The 15393-nt window shown below is 42.6% G+C and overlaps 2 protein-coding genes across 3 annotated transcripts; one reads left to right on the top strand and one right to left on the bottom strand.

Annotated features, from left to right (window-relative positions):
* Positions 1-244: 244 nt before the first annotated feature.
* Positions 245-4847, bottom strand: LOC134092332 (twinfilin-2-like). Of its 2 annotated transcripts, XM_062545134.1 has the most exons (11): positions 4685-4847; positions 3696-3773; positions 3278-3456; positions 3076-3171; positions 2266-2370; positions 2128-2142; positions 1732-1773; positions 1362-1478; positions 1040-1190; positions 529-650; positions 245-412 (listed from the first exon to the last, which is right to left on the bottom strand). In XM_062545134.1, the coding sequence occupies exons 1-11, from the start codon at positions 4707-4709 to the stop codon at positions 245-247; spliced, it is 1098 nt and encodes a 365-aa protein (XP_062401118.1). In that variant the 5' UTR covers positions 4710-4847. The 2 variants fall into 2 exon arrangements, with proteins under 2 accessions (XP_062401118.1, XP_062401119.1); XM_062545135.1 differs by lacking the exons at positions 1732-1773; positions 2128-2142.
* A 7696-nt stretch (positions 4848-12543) lies between these two features.
* rpusd4 (RNA pseudouridine synthase D4) lies at positions 12544-15383 on the top strand. Its single transcript, XM_062544809.1, has 7 exons — positions 12544-12884; positions 13012-13183; positions 13305-13509; positions 13614-13707; positions 14013-14163; positions 14308-14405; positions 14592-15383. The coding sequence occupies exons 1-7, from the start codon at positions 12621-12623 to the stop codon at positions 14814-14816; spliced, it is 1209 nt and encodes a 402-aa protein (XP_062400793.1). The 5' UTR covers positions 12544-12620; the 3' UTR covers positions 14817-15383.
* The last annotated feature ends 10 nt before the right edge of the window (positions 15384-15393 follow it).

The raw sequence follows: 15393 nt of genomic DNA on the forward strand, positions 1-15393 counted from the left end.
ATTCGTAACTGATTAATCAGCACTGACTCCATGTCTTGAGTGGGTCCCTGCATTAGGAACAAAGTGTGGGTAGAAAGAGAAATAAGAATGGGTGATGTGTCACCACAGTACAGCAAAATAAGATAAAAGAGGGAGAGTATGAATGTAACTTGGCTCAGGCAAAGAATAAAGCCAGTTAATAGTGTAGCCAAGGAAGAAATGTGGAAAGCAGAGGCAGATGTTTTGGAGTGTTGGAGGTGCCGGTTTAGCTCTCCTCCCCATTCTCTCCTCCCCCCTTTATGAGTCGCTTGTTGCCCCTCTTGCCAGGGGGGCCTCGGGGCTTGGCGAAAGTTTGCTTCACAGAGTTTGATTTAGGGTGTACTTCTTCATATAAGAACTCCTCCGTCAGCCCTTCACCGCTGTCAATCTCCATCTGACCAAACACACACAAAACACAGTTCTTAGGCGTATTATATACGTGTGTTTGTGTAACATTTATGGATTTTTCATTCAGGGCTACACAAAGTTTGTCTATCTGACTCGATGTACCTTTTTGGTGACCTCAAGATGGTAGTCTCGCTCAACCTCATCTAAAAGTCTGTTTAGACAGCTAGAATACAGCATCCTCTCCTTGATGCTGCAGTTGTGGCCGGGCATCGAGTAGATGAACACTGATGGAGGGAGAGGAAGAGACATAGGGAGTTGAGGATAAACATAAACTCAATATGTAATATCTCTATACTTTAATGATCTATTCTGTTGTGTGCAGGAAATAAAAACTAGTACGAACAGAAAGGGAGTGGGAGCAACTGACATACCGGCCTACATAACATGAAAAATCAAATAAAATGATCACTAAGATTACGTGTTCAATTTCAGATAAATTGTTAAACCCTAATCACTTCCCTGACAATTTGTAATAGTCCCATTGATAATTGAATTGTAGCTGATCAAGTCTCAAACATGTCTCAAAGCCACAGTGACACCTAGTGGACAAAAAGTTAATATTATTGTAGCGGAGGGTACCAATAAGATGATCTGACATCAATGTTGTACTGACCCAGAGATTCCAGATGCTGTCCCTGATGGGAGTGTTTGTATAGAAAGAGGTGATAGCGTGGGGCATTTGAGGGGATGCGGAATGGCAGGTCCCGTGTCTCTGTAGGGGTTGTGTGGACTAGTTCAATGGTTTCCTTCTCGACATCCAGTTTCTGAGAAGACATGGAAACAAAAGGGCTATGTTGATTATCAAGCAGGCACTTTTCATGATTTTTTCGTGATCGTACCCTTAAAAGTATGCCAGTTTAAACCGATGTCTATTACTATTGATAAATCAAATAAAGCCCAAGCTATTATGTAGTGCTAATACATGCTCAACTCACCAGCTGAATATAGTTGATAAGTTTGTGTTTGAGCTGCACCAGGGCTCGTTTGGCCTCCTCCTGAAGAGGGAAGGCTAAACCTTGAAGCTTGTTTCCTACGCAGATCTCTGTCATTACCTGCAACACACAGAGAGCAAGAGAGAGAGGCAAAGAGAGAGAGAGACAGAGAGGGAAAGAGATGATACATGAACCAAGCTAATACTAGCCTTCAGTCATTGTTGTGTATGTGTGTGTGTCTGTGTGTGTGTGTGTGTGTGTGTGTGTGTGTGTGTGTGTGTGAGAGAGAGAGAGAGAGAGAGAGAGAGAGAGCAAAAGAGAGAGAAAGAAAACAAATGCAGCATTTGTTGGAGTAATTACATGGGTAGCACACCTTGGGTCGTCCTATTGGAGTGGGTAGCCGTCTGCGTTCATCCTGTTACAAAAAATACTGTTTAGTTCATTATCTACCAATACCCAACCATACACATTTTACGACACATAAACTATACCCATACAGGTATATATCCTGAAGTGGAAAAATCAAGTTTCAGAAAGTTAAAGTCCTACCACATATCTGTGCCAACCATTTATTTAAACCAGCTGATTCTAATTAGCACAACTCTTCTGCTAGGTAGAGCAGCTTATTGATGAGATCACCTTTGCTAAGTGCCCAGGTAGAACCAACACATGATCGGACTTTTACTCTCTGAAGCTGGAGTTTTCCACCTCTACAATATATCTCATGTACAGGTATATACAGTATATCAAGACATACAGCATAACTTACCCTTACTACTTTGTCCTGAAAGAGACAATGGGAGATTCAACATTAGCACCAAGTAATCTATTAATTGATTGAGTTGCAGCAATATTCAAAAGAAGTGAAAGATGAAAGGGGGGCGGGAAGACTAAAAGGTCTACTGACCTCTGTGAGCTTGATTCGGTGCAGCTCCTGTTCAGCAGTGGTCAGAGGAGCTGGTGAGGAGCAGGACGACATGTGTCTAAGGTAGCCCTGGAAGCACATATCCTCCTGTACAGAACAGGTCCAACAGTTACACAGATGTGTAGGTTTGTGAATGGTCACAAAGGTAAGGTATTTGTTTGTATGAGTAAACGCACACCTTGTGAGGTGCTCACGGCGGTAAATTAAAGGTTAAATTTAAACAAAAGTGTCGTGGCACATTCGGAACTTAAAGATTTTTTATTGACCAACGTTTCGGCTTACGCCTTCATCAGGGTCATTTAACCACAAAGGTAAGGTCACATGTAGTGGCAGGAGACTTCATCCTAATTGGACAGTTATAGTGGGACAAATTTTCAAGATACCGGTAACCAAAGAAGTCAAACGTATATGTTTAATCTATGTATTAATATGTATAAATAGATACGTAAAGGACCTAAATGTCAGAATCAACTGAACATTCTGGCCCACCTTGAGACTGGGTGGAGTCAGCTGCTCATGAATGAAATGAGCAGGCCTACAGTGGAACACATCCTGACAGGCTTCTCAGTTGTACGTCTCAATTACAAGGAAAACACTCCTAATATTCAGACTTAATTGAATGATACACTGTGTTTGGCTGAGTGCACCCTAGGTGTAGTATAAGCCTACTACTCTTCTAGGGGCATCTAGGGGCTCTTTAGTGTAGCTGTTGTTAGCATATTTTAATAACATCATAGTTTAAATCAACGAATCATAGTTTAAATGAAGCGAGTGCTTGAGAGACCGGCCTACCTGAATTGTGCCAAACATTTCATCTTTCACATGACCTCCACCAAACTCCTTCTTCAAAGTGGCCCTTGTGGCAGCATACACCATTTTCAGCCTCACCTACAAGTAAAGCAACAGGGTCAGTCAACATGAGGCAACAGCACACTGTGCATGTGGTTTGTGTGAAATTCTGTCTGTGTTTGTGTGGCTAGTGGGTTATATGTACAGGGCAATGGTCCGGTGACCAGGAGATGAAGATCCACTCATAGCCTTGTGCGTTCTGAGAGTCCAGCCGATACAGGATGTAGCAGGGCTCCTGGGCGTCCAGCAATGGAAGCAGGAAGTGGTCATAGTCGCGGTCCCAGCTCTGAGAGGGCTCTCTGTATGCCCCCAAAACCAGCTGCTCTGAAACACAAAGCACAACTCCCATCACACACCCTGTAGGAACCGCATTATCACACTCCATAATACTTCCCATAATCACCAACTACAGAGATGTTATAATGCATCCCATAACAACATATTTCACCACACACCATAATAATTCCATTTACAGGCTTCATAATACAACAATGTCATATAACACACACACACACACACACACACACACACACACACACACACAAATAGACATGTCTCCTCACCGTTCCTAATGACAATTTTGATTATCCTTATTGCTCCTCCTCGGGCTTTGGCTAAGAATTCCCTCAGCTCAGAAGTAGCTGTGGCAGAAAGACACACAAACGATAAAAAGATATGTGTCGGACCAACACAATGGAGTATGGATCAAAAAAAGGAGAGACGGGAAAAGAAAGACAAGAACTTGTGGAGGATAGAAGATGAGGTTATTAGACTCCTTGTGAAAGGAGCAGATCTGATATCCAGGTCTGGCAATGTGCAGCACAACCACACGGTGATAGGGATATAGGGCATATAAGCAGTTCAGTTCCAACAGTTTCAATGTTTTTACATGGATGACCTACGGTTAACCCAATTGCATGTGGTCTATCATAACTAATCCCATACAGTTGAGGTGATACAATGTCCTAAAGCAATGAATGACTGACATCCTCTGAATGAACTGAGGACTGTATCCCCACCTCACCTTCACCATGGTTACTGAGGAGAGAACCATCAATAATGCAAGTGTAGCAGAGACAGGTGAGGTAGTGCTTCCGCCCTTAGCTCCAGTTACTGATGGTTCTATCAATTGTCATACACTTAATGTAAAACTAAGAAATCCTTCCATAAAGACCCCTCCCTTCCCCAACATATATTAAAAGCTGAGCTCATTCACCTAAAATTGAGTCAATGATGCAGTAAATGCCAGTTGAAACCTATCTGATAGCACATGTCTTAAATGTGTCACTGCAGAGAAAGTATAGTCTATATTTTATATAGGCTATCAATTAGCTTATTTAAATATATACGTCATTTATCAATTTAAAAATGTTTACTTAGGCCTGCAAACTGAAGTCGTTTCACAAATCACTTCAAACACATAATGCCTATTATCACCAATTGTTGAGTGGGTCATACATAGACCAGCAACTTCAACACATTGACCATCAAATCAAAAGGAATATTGTGTTCTCTTTAACTGTTTCCAGTCATAAATTGTATGCCTACTTACCGTGGATACCAGTTTGATGAGACATCACGGATGTTCTGCCAGAATCTCACAGGATCTTTTGCGTAACACAGGTACTCCACAACGTCTTTGGAACCTTTTTGTGTGGTCCCAACTGCACTTCCGCGCCAATGATATCAACGCTCCGAACCAAATTGCAACTTTGGGGACTCCTTACCTGTGAAACTTAATCTGCGGAACTAGGGGAGATGTGTAATATTGCGCGTGTCAGTAGATACGCTGTCAACCACTGGTCTGAAATTCTTCGCGCGTCAATGGCCATAAACTGTCATCGATGCTACACAGGGGCGTTCCTTCTCCAAAAGCACCTGTTGACATGAGCAATCATTGGGCCAGAGCAGATAGCTTCGGCTATCTGGATCTACATCCACTACCGGCTGGTGTGATATTATCCCCAATTCGCGTTACATTTTCATTATTCTCTTGCGAATTCTCTCTTGTGCGGTTAATGGGTTAGATAACGAGTCCCGTGTGAACGGTAAAGACACATTATCGTTCACTCGGGTTCGACCGGATCCTTTCAGCGAGGTGCCGCAAGAGTGGGCTCAAATTCCATCAACCTGGTTAGTGACACGCGACACCCCGCGTGCGGTTGAACCCATCCCCATGGGCTACCAACTACGTGATATTGTTTGCCTGTTCTTGGGTGGGCTTAGAGCTGTCTGGGTCAAATTAGAACAGTGCCTGTGACCAACATTTTGGAGGTTAGGCCCGGAAAATGTAGCCTATCCTTTCATTTACATGCCACAAAGCCTATACTACGAGTTTCATGATGACAGTAGGTTATATGAACACTTATTAGGTGTTAGGTTACCTTGGGTAATTAAATCACCTGACTGCTGATCCTAAGGGAACTCAGATTGAAAGATTAACATTTAAGTTTGTACATCTGTTTGTGTGTTATTGTAGCGTGTGTGTGTGTGTGTGTGTGTGTGTGTGTGTGTGTGTGTGTGTGTGTGTGTGTGTGTTGCGATAGGAGGACGAGTGCAGTAGCCTCTGTGTAGGCCCTACATAGATATTGGCTACCGAGTCTGCTGGTGATGGGTTCATATATAATTTACTCAACAGTGAGTACACAAACCCAGATAGCATTCATTATTCATCAGCAGAGCCTCCTACTGGCAAAAAGATACAGGCCAAGGCTACTCTGTATTACACAAGCGCACCTGTTGTGTCATCTACTTATATCGACATGCCAACTAATTTATTTTATTATGTGCAGACAGTAGGCCAAGCCTAGATAACATTCTGCCTTTACCACTCTGCTAAATAATAGTAACCGTATCCACTTACGTTGTAGGCTTTCACCTGTGACAGGCAACATTTGCCAGCAGCACCCCCAACCCCACCCCCACTCCTCTCACACACACACACACACACACACACACACACACACACACACACACACACACACACACAGCGTTGGCCTTTCAAGTAAGCTTACGAAATAAACAATCTTTTCAAATTATGATCAAATTAGTCATCTTATTTCCTAATTTAAATGAAAACGTAAACTTTCTTCCTCTTTCTTCCTCGCAGCTTGTACTTAATTGTGCATGAAATGTGTGACAGCAGCAGTATCCTGATGATTTGTGAATGGAACTGATTGTATACGGATCTATATGTAGATGGCAGGAGAGTGGAGACTGTTGCAGGGATGATGCTGGATGGCTGTATCAGTATTTGCGATGTGCTGTATTGATCTAACCAGCATCTGCAGAGCTTTGTGGTCATGAGCAGTGCAGCTATCAGCTGCAGCTATGCAGCGTCTGCGTAACACAGACTATGATGTAGGATTCTCTCAGTGATACACTGATAAAGGTTCTTATGACCATACTTGATGAGTCCAGCTCAAGATCCTTACTGATGTTGATTTCTGTATCTGCCCGCTGTAGCTGACCCTCTCCACTGCTGTTTCTTTGACGAAGCTGTTCCCTCACTGCACTCTCATGTTGGCTGTGATCAGCTCTCTGTTGAACAGAATGTTACTATGGTTATGGTTATAGCATTTAGCAGACACTTTTGTCCAAAGCGACATACAAATAACAAAATACAATAGTTAAATTTAACAGTAAACAATTTAAAAGTTGGCAATATAAAGAAGAATAGCAATGTTAAACAACAATGTAAATTCAATCAATAGAAAATAAATAAATATTATAATATACAAACCAGAAGAAACGCTTAATAAACTAGACCCAAAACTATCACAGGAACGGAGAGCACTGCGCAACTCATTCCACCAACAAGGAACCACTGAGGAAAAGAGTCTTGACTTTGACCTAGCGTTTATGGCTGGCGAAAACAACAGACGCTCATCAGAGGTCTGCAGGTGGTTGGGGATATACATCTTGATCACTAAATTAAGATAGCAATGAGCAGATACAGTGTCCTTTAGGCCAAAGTGAGACATTTCAATTTAATTCTGGCCACTAGGAAGCCAGTGGAGAGTAACTACAGGAGGGGAGTTACATGTAGCATTCAGAATCAGTTGTAACGACTTTACTACACAAGCAGGTAGGCCAGCTAATGAATTAGTCCATCTGGGAGATAACCATACAAAAAGCTGTGTGGAATCTTGTGTCAGATGAGGTCTGATCTTTGAAATGTTGTGTAAAGGATAAACCAACATAATTTTGCAATTGAGGCTACATGCTCAGAGAAGTTACTGTAAGTCAGTCATCAATTACGATAAGTTATGAGCCAATCTATTGGGCTCAGTGAGGATGAGTCAAACTGGAGATTGGAAATAGCTGTTTTAGCTGGAAACACCAAAACCTGATTTGATATCTGTCCCTGGCAAGACACGCTGAAAAGACAACCTTTAAGGTAAGATTCAAACCAGTCAAGAGCTTGCAAGAAACTCCTAGTCCAGACAGGAAGGAGAATGTTATGGTTAACAGTATCAAAGGCTATAAATCTAGTAAAATTAATACTGAGCAGGGGACTTACCTAGGCTACTCTCAATGCTTCAGTCACAGACAGAAGAGCAGTTTCAGAATGACCACTCTTGAAACCAGACTGCATGCACATGGGTCTAGTAGGTTATTCTAATGAAGACAACATACACAAAAAAACTACACAATGAAGTAACATGAGTAAATGTAATTCATTACTTTCTACCTCTGCCTATCAATAGGTGCTTGAACCCGATAATCACCAATTGTTGGTGCATGCCTGGGAGCAGCATAGTGCAGGCTCCATACTTTTGCACCAATAAACATGCCTGGATCCATATGGCTGTGTTGACACACGCACATAAAAATATAGACACACGCACACAAAAATATAGACACACACACACAAAAATATAAACACACACACACACACACACACACACACACACACACACACACACATTAGCTTTAATGCCAGCAGCGCTCTTGAGGCGTCGGGGAGAGAGGTTTACTAACGTTCTACTCATACAGCTAACTAGCTGGTATCCGTTACACAAGCATATGTATGCATACCCACGCACGCACGCACGCACGCACGCACGCACGCACGCACGCACGCACGCACGCACGCACGCACGCACGCACACACACACACATAGGTCAGGTAAACTCACAGGTAGACAGACACACACACAAAGCATGGTCCATGCAGACATTGTTGAGTGAGTTTGGTTTGGAAGAACCTGATTGTTCTTCATGCATCCAGCCTCCCATCCCGTGGAGGATGTGCAAGAGAGAAAGCTCCAACGTGTTGCAAACATGTTTCCGTTTCAGTTTTATGGCAGTTGTGTACTGCTGTTTTTTCAAGTTTCCAGCCCCTTGGGTAACATTTTATGGTCAGGACTCATCTTGAGGCCACTGTTCCCACGCAGTTTGGCCTACCATCAAATGCCTGACCTCTTTGTAAAGCTGGGCGAGTGTACTGTGGAAGGTACACTGTTCCATTACAGGTGTTTCACGTCACTATGAATTGCAGGTAATTCCCTTGAGTAAAGTGAGCATAGACGCAGACTTATAAGAGGGCACAGAAAAGGTGTGAGCGACCCCTTAAGCACTTCACAATTTCGTAGTGGGACATGTCAAGCCCTCACAAAGTTTGTGGGAATGTGCAATGTGTTTGAGTCTTTGAGGGGAGAGATTGAGATTCAGCCACTATCTGCCAGCCTCGTACTCTCGCTCACGCCTGGGTGGGAGGCATCATATAGGGCGGTGTCATCTATCTTAAACTGAGGAATTCCTCTGGCCAACCATGGCTGCCCAGGGCGAGAGGCATTTGGGGCATGAGGCTTTTGCAGGGGCTCTCCTGGAGCTCTGCACAAACTCTTGGGAACACCATAGCTAAGGTGGCATTGAGGCGTGATCCTTATCTGGATCACCTGCCAGCAGTAGGGTAGGCTTGGGCAGATCCACCTTAGAGAGAAACACAGCCAGCTTCAAAACAGTTGGGTGGCTCCTGCTTTTGCTGTTGAGAGGTGCAAGGTGGGATTCTTCAAGGCTGTTATTTGAAGGATCATCATGTCCCACCGAAGTATTGTTCCAATGTCATGCATCCATCAAAGTCTTGCTGAATTTTCGAGGATGCATGCATGTATCCTCTGCGTGCTTGAAACACCCACAATCCTGTGCGCACATTAAAGGAGGGTTTAAAATCTGTACGCCTACTAAACAAAGCCGTTAGGCCAATGGTTCCCAACCTGCGGTCCGGGGACCCCAATAGGGGCCGCCAGAGATTGCCCTGGAGGTTGTGAGATTGCCAAAATTATATTTGTGCACTTTAAATGTAGAAAATCCCAATAACACACCTAGTTGGATAATCAAAACTCTGTAATTCAAATTAAAACTTTTTGTTCCAGATTTAAATTCATGCAGCTATTTATTACCTCTGAACTTGGATATTAAGCAACCTTCACGTCGGGCTACATTGGTAATTCATCCCTGGACCCCACTTGCAATAAAACAATGTCTTGTGCGTGTATGTGGGTAGGAGTTCGGGTATAGGGGCCCTTAGACACAGGCAAGGGGCCTTCAAGGAAAAAAAGGTTGGGAAACACTGCACTTAGCTATGTGTGTAAACGTTGTGTTATTGTCATGTAGACTAAATGAAATATGGGCTCAGGTCATTTTGACAACTTTGAACTCTTCCACCATAATCATAAAGAAGGCATTTAGGAAGGGTATTCGGTGGGTATACATTTATTGTTTTTCAAAAAAGTGGGCAGAGGTATGATTTTCAATAACGCACACCTGCAGCTTCCTGCACCTGCTCTGCTCCATTGTGTGTTTCCCAAACATTGTAGGAAGCCTTTTCTCATCTTTGAAGGATTTTATTCAGCACTTGACTGTAAAAAGCCACAGAAAATAACTGTGGTTACATGGTATAGGCTACTGTATCTTTGAGTTGTTTAGATTTTTCACAATTAACTCATAAACACAAGGTGGCATTTTGTCTCAACCGTACCCACTAGCCTTATTATATTGAGTACAGTTGAGCATGGTACAGTTGAGACGCCAATTCATAATGCTGGAAGGCTGACTAGCCATTCACTGCAAATGTAGCAAACTTTGAAAAATGTGTAATCTGAGTGTTTCTTTTTATTTTAATCCATTTTTCTTTAAATAAAAATAATCTAAATTGCCATCAGATAGACATAAAGCAGGGACAAATGTTTAAAGCTGAAAATATATTTTTTTCCCCCTGGTTTTATCATAGCTAATTTTCAAATTATGATGTAATCCTTAAAATCTTCATGTTATAAACTATATTCATTAATAATACATAGTTTAAATATAAAAAACTTTCATTTTATTGACATTTGTGTTCTATAGGCTATTGCCTAAGATTAGATTAGATAGTACTTTATTGTCTGTTACACAAGGGTTACAGAAAATTTTCTTTGACAAGGCTCCAATCACAAATAAACATTCACACAGACACATAAGGACAAGACATGGGGTGTTGAGGTATCAGCTGTGGTAATCATTTTGTGTTGTTCAGTATGGTTATTGCAGAAGGGATGAAGGATTTCTTGTAAATATTCTTCCGGGCCAGTGGTACATTGAAACGCCTGCCTGATGGTAGTAGCTGGAAGGAGTGATGGAGGGGGTGAGAGTGGTCCGCTGTGATCAGGTTGGCTTTCCTGATCACTGAGCGACTGTACAGCTCAGATAGGGGGGTGTGGGGGGAACCAGTTATTTTGGCAGCATGGTTTACTATCCGGGAGAGTCTTGTTTTGTGCTTGATGGTGAGTTGGTTGTACCAGGAAGATATGTTGAAAGTGAGAACTGATTCAATGAGGGAGCGGTAGACCAAAGTTAGTACGTCCTTGCTGACCTGAAATGTCCTGAGTTTTCTGAGCAGATGAAGACGTTGTTGTGCTTTCTTGAATATTGTATTGGTGTGTTGTGAAAAGGACAGGGAAGTGTCTATTTCTGTGCCCAGGTACTTGAATACCTGCACTTGCTCCACTAGCTGACCCTGGATGTTAAGTGGCTGGAACAGAGGTGATGCCTTGTCTCTGCCCCCACAGCATAGCTCCTTTGTTTTTGCAATGTTGAGCTCTAAGGAGAGCTCAACAAAAGTTTCAGACAGGTTGTCCACTGCCTGCTGGTATCGGGCTAGGGCATCAGTGTGGGACATGTGTGCAACCAAGGCAATGTCATCTGCATATTTAAAAAGTGCCATACCTTCACTGTTACACTGAATGCTATTAGTGTACACTGAGAAGAGGATTGGGGATAAAACACAGCCTTGGGGGAGTCCAGAGTTTAAAATGAGCTTTGTTGATTTAGCCCCATTAAAAGACACCTGTTGTGGTCTGTCCAGCAGAAAGTGCTTTATCCACAGGGTGAGTGTTGGGTGAACCTGAAGATCTGATAGGTGATGTAAAAGTTTGTTGATGCTCACTGTGTTAAAAGCTGAGGAAAAGTCCATGAATAAAATCCTGGTGTGTGGGTGTGCTGAGTCCAGGTTTTTGGTGACAGTGTCTAAAAGTGTGAGGCTTGCATCCTCCACACCACGTCTTGCCCTGTAGGCAAACTGGAATGGGTCCAGCTTGTCTGACACCATGCCTGATAGGAGGTTACAGACCACCTTCTCCATGCATTTGCACAGCACAGATGTTAGTGCCACTGGTCTGTAGTCCTTCAGGGCCTTAGCAGGTGCCTTTTTGGGGATGGGAATGATGGTGGTTTCCCTCCACTGGTCAGGGACACAGCCAGAGTCCAGTAGGTGTTGGAACAGCCTGGTGAGAACGCCACTTAGCTGAGCCATCATAATATGCACAAACAAACACCATGCAATCGGGATTTTATCCCGGGTACAGTTGAGACAATGTGTCTCAACTGTACCCTTCTGACCATCTTGCACATTTTTCTAAATAATGCAACAACCTTGCATGAAAGGATGTCATGAATGTCAGTTTGTAGAGCACAGAATGACCTTTGCAATGATGTAAGAAAAGTATAACAGTCACATTGGAGTAATAAATATATTCACTGTGTAAGGAGCATGGTTAAGTGAAATTCTCACTGTGGTAAAAATACTTTTGCCAATATCTTTGGACAGGAAATATGCACAGTGTCCACATTTTCCATGATTAAAGAGGACACTAACACATAGCCTATGTGTAGCAAAAATCATAGATCAGGCTTGGTTTGCACTGCAGGCAAGATGTGTCTCAACTGTACACATGTCTCAAATCAGTCTGCCCCTCCTTAGCTAGCATATGTCTAGCCTAATTGGCGGATTGTGCAGGGTAAAACTTTGACTGAATTTGCATTAATATGCACGGCTTGTCCAACCAATGATGTGTGCAAGTTGTCAATAAAAGTCACAGAAGTAGAGGACCTTTATTTTGACACCTTAGTAAGGCGAGTAACCCGGAACTGGTCCGTCTCAACCTTTTACAGTCTAGAAGAAGAAGTGTCCTGTTTTTAGCGTACTGAAGTTATTGTACACAATAATGACTAAATTATTTGTATATGGCGGAATAGGTAATGGATGTCTACACTGCCTGAAAACGTGGTCGTCATGTCAAATACTGTCTGTAGCATCGTTACAGGCTCAGGTTGTCCGCACGCTTATGAGACCCGTAGGGAAAGAAACTGGTGGTGAGGTATCAAAAAGCAAAAGCGGTCTGAAAGCTATTGACCTTGTCAACCGAGAACGTGAGTCGAAAGGAACATCCAAAAGCCGAAAAATACCAAAGACCGAGAATTTCAAAGAGGTTGGTTGACAAATATGATACTCTGTGTAGCTTACATAGCATGTTTCTTGTGATGAGTAGCCCTAACTTCACGTTGTGGTATGAAGAAGTACAGGGCCATATAGTTATGTCTGCTTATGTTTTTCAGACGCACACAGACGCCTCCCCGGTGCAGCAGAGAGTCTCACAACTTAAACAACTCAGCCAACAGTTACAAAAGGTCCACCCAAACGTGCTAGCCAAGGCTTTACACAAAAGCATAATCTTTCAAAACCAAGATGTAATCGCGATCAACAAACCTTATGGAGTTCCATTGCACGGTATGGTTATATGGGAATAATAATGCAGAAGTTGGCTTTACACCGACAGTTATATCATACAAATGAGAAAGAGGATGTAGTCAGCTTATTTATCTTCATTGAATTTTCATGTCTGATGTAGATACAACGGATGGCACAACCAGCATAAAACATGTGTTGCCAGTTTTGGCGAAAATGCTCCATGGTATGCGGACAGAGAAGAGGTTGCACATTTGTCACAGTCTGGACAAAGACACAACTGGGACTTTACTTCTGGCCCAAACCGAAGAGGCAGCTAACCACATTCACAGCCTCTTCAAGGCCCTGCAAATGGAGAGGAAGTACTGGTACAAACAACATGCTATATATTATAGATTAATGTACAGCTGTGTTCCTCCTCTTTGAGAGAACAAACCTCAGTTGAACACTCAAGTTTTATTTTGCTTTGCAGGGCGGTGGTCGTTGGTGTACCTGTTCCCTCAGAAGGGGTTGTAGATATACCGGTCATTGAGAGGGGGGTTACTGGAGCACAACCCCACTTTAAGGTGAATTACATTATGAATGGACATCACACGCAAAATCATCATAGTTCTAGATATAACACTTATGGGATTGGTCTGCAATGGTGTACTAAAACACACAATATGTTGTTATGGGATTGGTCTGCAATGGCGTACTAAAACACACAATATGTTGTTTTGTCTAATGCCTCCAGCTTCTCCGCCCAAGCCTAAGAAATGAAGAAACTAAGTTGCAAAAGCTGTTGCAAAGGCTTATTTAAACAACACATTTAGCACACCCACATCTTGAAATCATTGGTATCACTGTACAATGCATTCTCTCCTATCAGATGGGGCTTAGTCCTCTCTTCCGCGCTAGTGATAATGGAGAGGGTGTGACTCGGGTTCGAGCCAACAGAAATGCTCAGAGTGCAGTGACTAACTATCGTGTGCTTGACAGCACCCATGGCTGCAGCCTAATGGAGCTCCAGCCAGTCACAGGTGAGTTGTGTCTAACCAATCTGACCTTTGAATGTTGCTAAAGGCAGCTTTTTACATTTTTCACAGGCATAGTGAAATACATGCACCTTGGATTTACTGTGATTGAAAGCATTGAGATTTCTTACCCCCCTTTTAACCTTTTAGCCGTGAAGCATCAGTTGCGAGTCCACATGGCTTTTGCACTTGGATGCCCCATTCTGGGTGATCATAAATATGCCCACTGGAATAAGCTAGCACCTCAGGTAACCATCTCCTCTAACATCTCAAACTGAAATTGGTCTCTGGTAAAGTTGTTTAGTTGTTAACGGAGTATCATTCAAGGTGATTTCATCAATAGAGTGAATGAGAGCAAAAACGGTGGGCTTTTCTACTACTTTTGATGTGTGCCAAAATCCTAGATAAGCATTTCTGTGCTTCTCTTTATCCAGCAACTGCCAGAGAGAGTGATCCGTTGCTTGGGCCTGGAGCAGAGCAAAGCACGCCATCTTCCTCTACACCTACACCATCGCCAGCTGACAGTCCCCGGGTTCAAAGGTCACCGTGAACTCATTGTATCCTGCCGGTTACCCAGGTTTTTGACAAGTACTTTGCAAAAGCTACGTATTTCAATACCAGACAAAAAGGAAGGAACTGGAGGAGGAACTGAGACATAGACACTCAAGTCATGTTTGAAGCCCTCTGATGACTGTGAGAAGGAGAAACGGGAGGCTTGGAGTCTCCAGCTCTCTCTTCATGGGTAATCCTGGTTTAGGACCCCACAATGCCTACTAAATGGATCAAACAGCTCTTTTCATGCCCATATATGGACGGGGTTTCTGCTCTGATAAATCAGATATTTATAAAGAAACTTGCTTTCTGTTATCAAATATGAACTAAAGACCGCTGCATTTGTTGTAAGTTATGAATGTGGGGTGCTAGTTGTATCCTGTGTGTAGCTGTAATAAGAAGTCACACAGAACACTTCAAAACTCAGATCTCAAAATTGTCGACATTCTTTTTTTTTTTAGCTATGTGTAGTTGTATTGAACAGCTACTGACTTACACCAAGGTAAGCAGGTTTTTGCAGGTAAATTAAAGTGTTGATGCGGAATAAAAGTTTCTGAAGTGTTTTGCATATTCAATAATATATATATATTCCTACTGTTATTTCAGAGTTCAAAAGTTGTAAATAAATTAGACCTACCGATATTTCTAATTGGTCACTAAAAACATTAATTCGGGGAAGGCAAA

Source organism: Sardina pilchardus, chromosome 9, assembly GCF_963854185.1.
Source record: "Sardina pilchardus chromosome 9, fSarPil1.1, whole genome shotgun sequence".
In the NCBI taxonomy this organism is placed as follows: Eukaryota; Metazoa; Chordata; class Actinopteri; order Clupeiformes; family Clupeidae; genus Sardina; species Sardina pilchardus.

What these genes read in the sequence shown, in the direction of transcription:
- LOC134092332 (XM_062545134.1), bottom strand. Translation starts at nt 4,709, where the DNA reads ATGTCTCATCAAACTGGTATCCACG. An exon ending in CAAAATTGTCATTAGGAACG is followed by an intron (nt 3,457 to 3,695) that starts GTGAGGAGACAT and finishes TTTGTGTTTCAG; the next exon opens with AGCAGCTGGTTTTGGGGGCA. An exon ending in AAATGTTTGGCACAATTCAG is followed by an intron (nt 2,371 to 3,075) that starts GTAGGCCGGTCT and finishes TGTTCTGTACAG; the next exon opens with GAGGATATGTGCTTCCAGGG.
- rpusd4 (XM_062544809.1), top strand. Translation starts at nt 12,621, where the DNA reads ATGACTAAATTATTTGTATATGGCGGAATAGGTAATGGATGTCTACAC. An exon ending in AGACCGAGAATTTCAAAGAG is followed by an intron (nt 12,885 to 13,011) that starts GTTGGTTGACAA and finishes TATGTTTTTCAG; the next exon opens with ACGCACACAGACGCCTCCCC. An exon ending in GGAGCTCCAGCCAGTCACAG is followed by an intron (nt 14,164 to 14,307) that starts GTGAGTTGTGTC and finishes TTAACCTTTTAG; the next exon opens with CCGTGAAGCATCAGTTGCGA.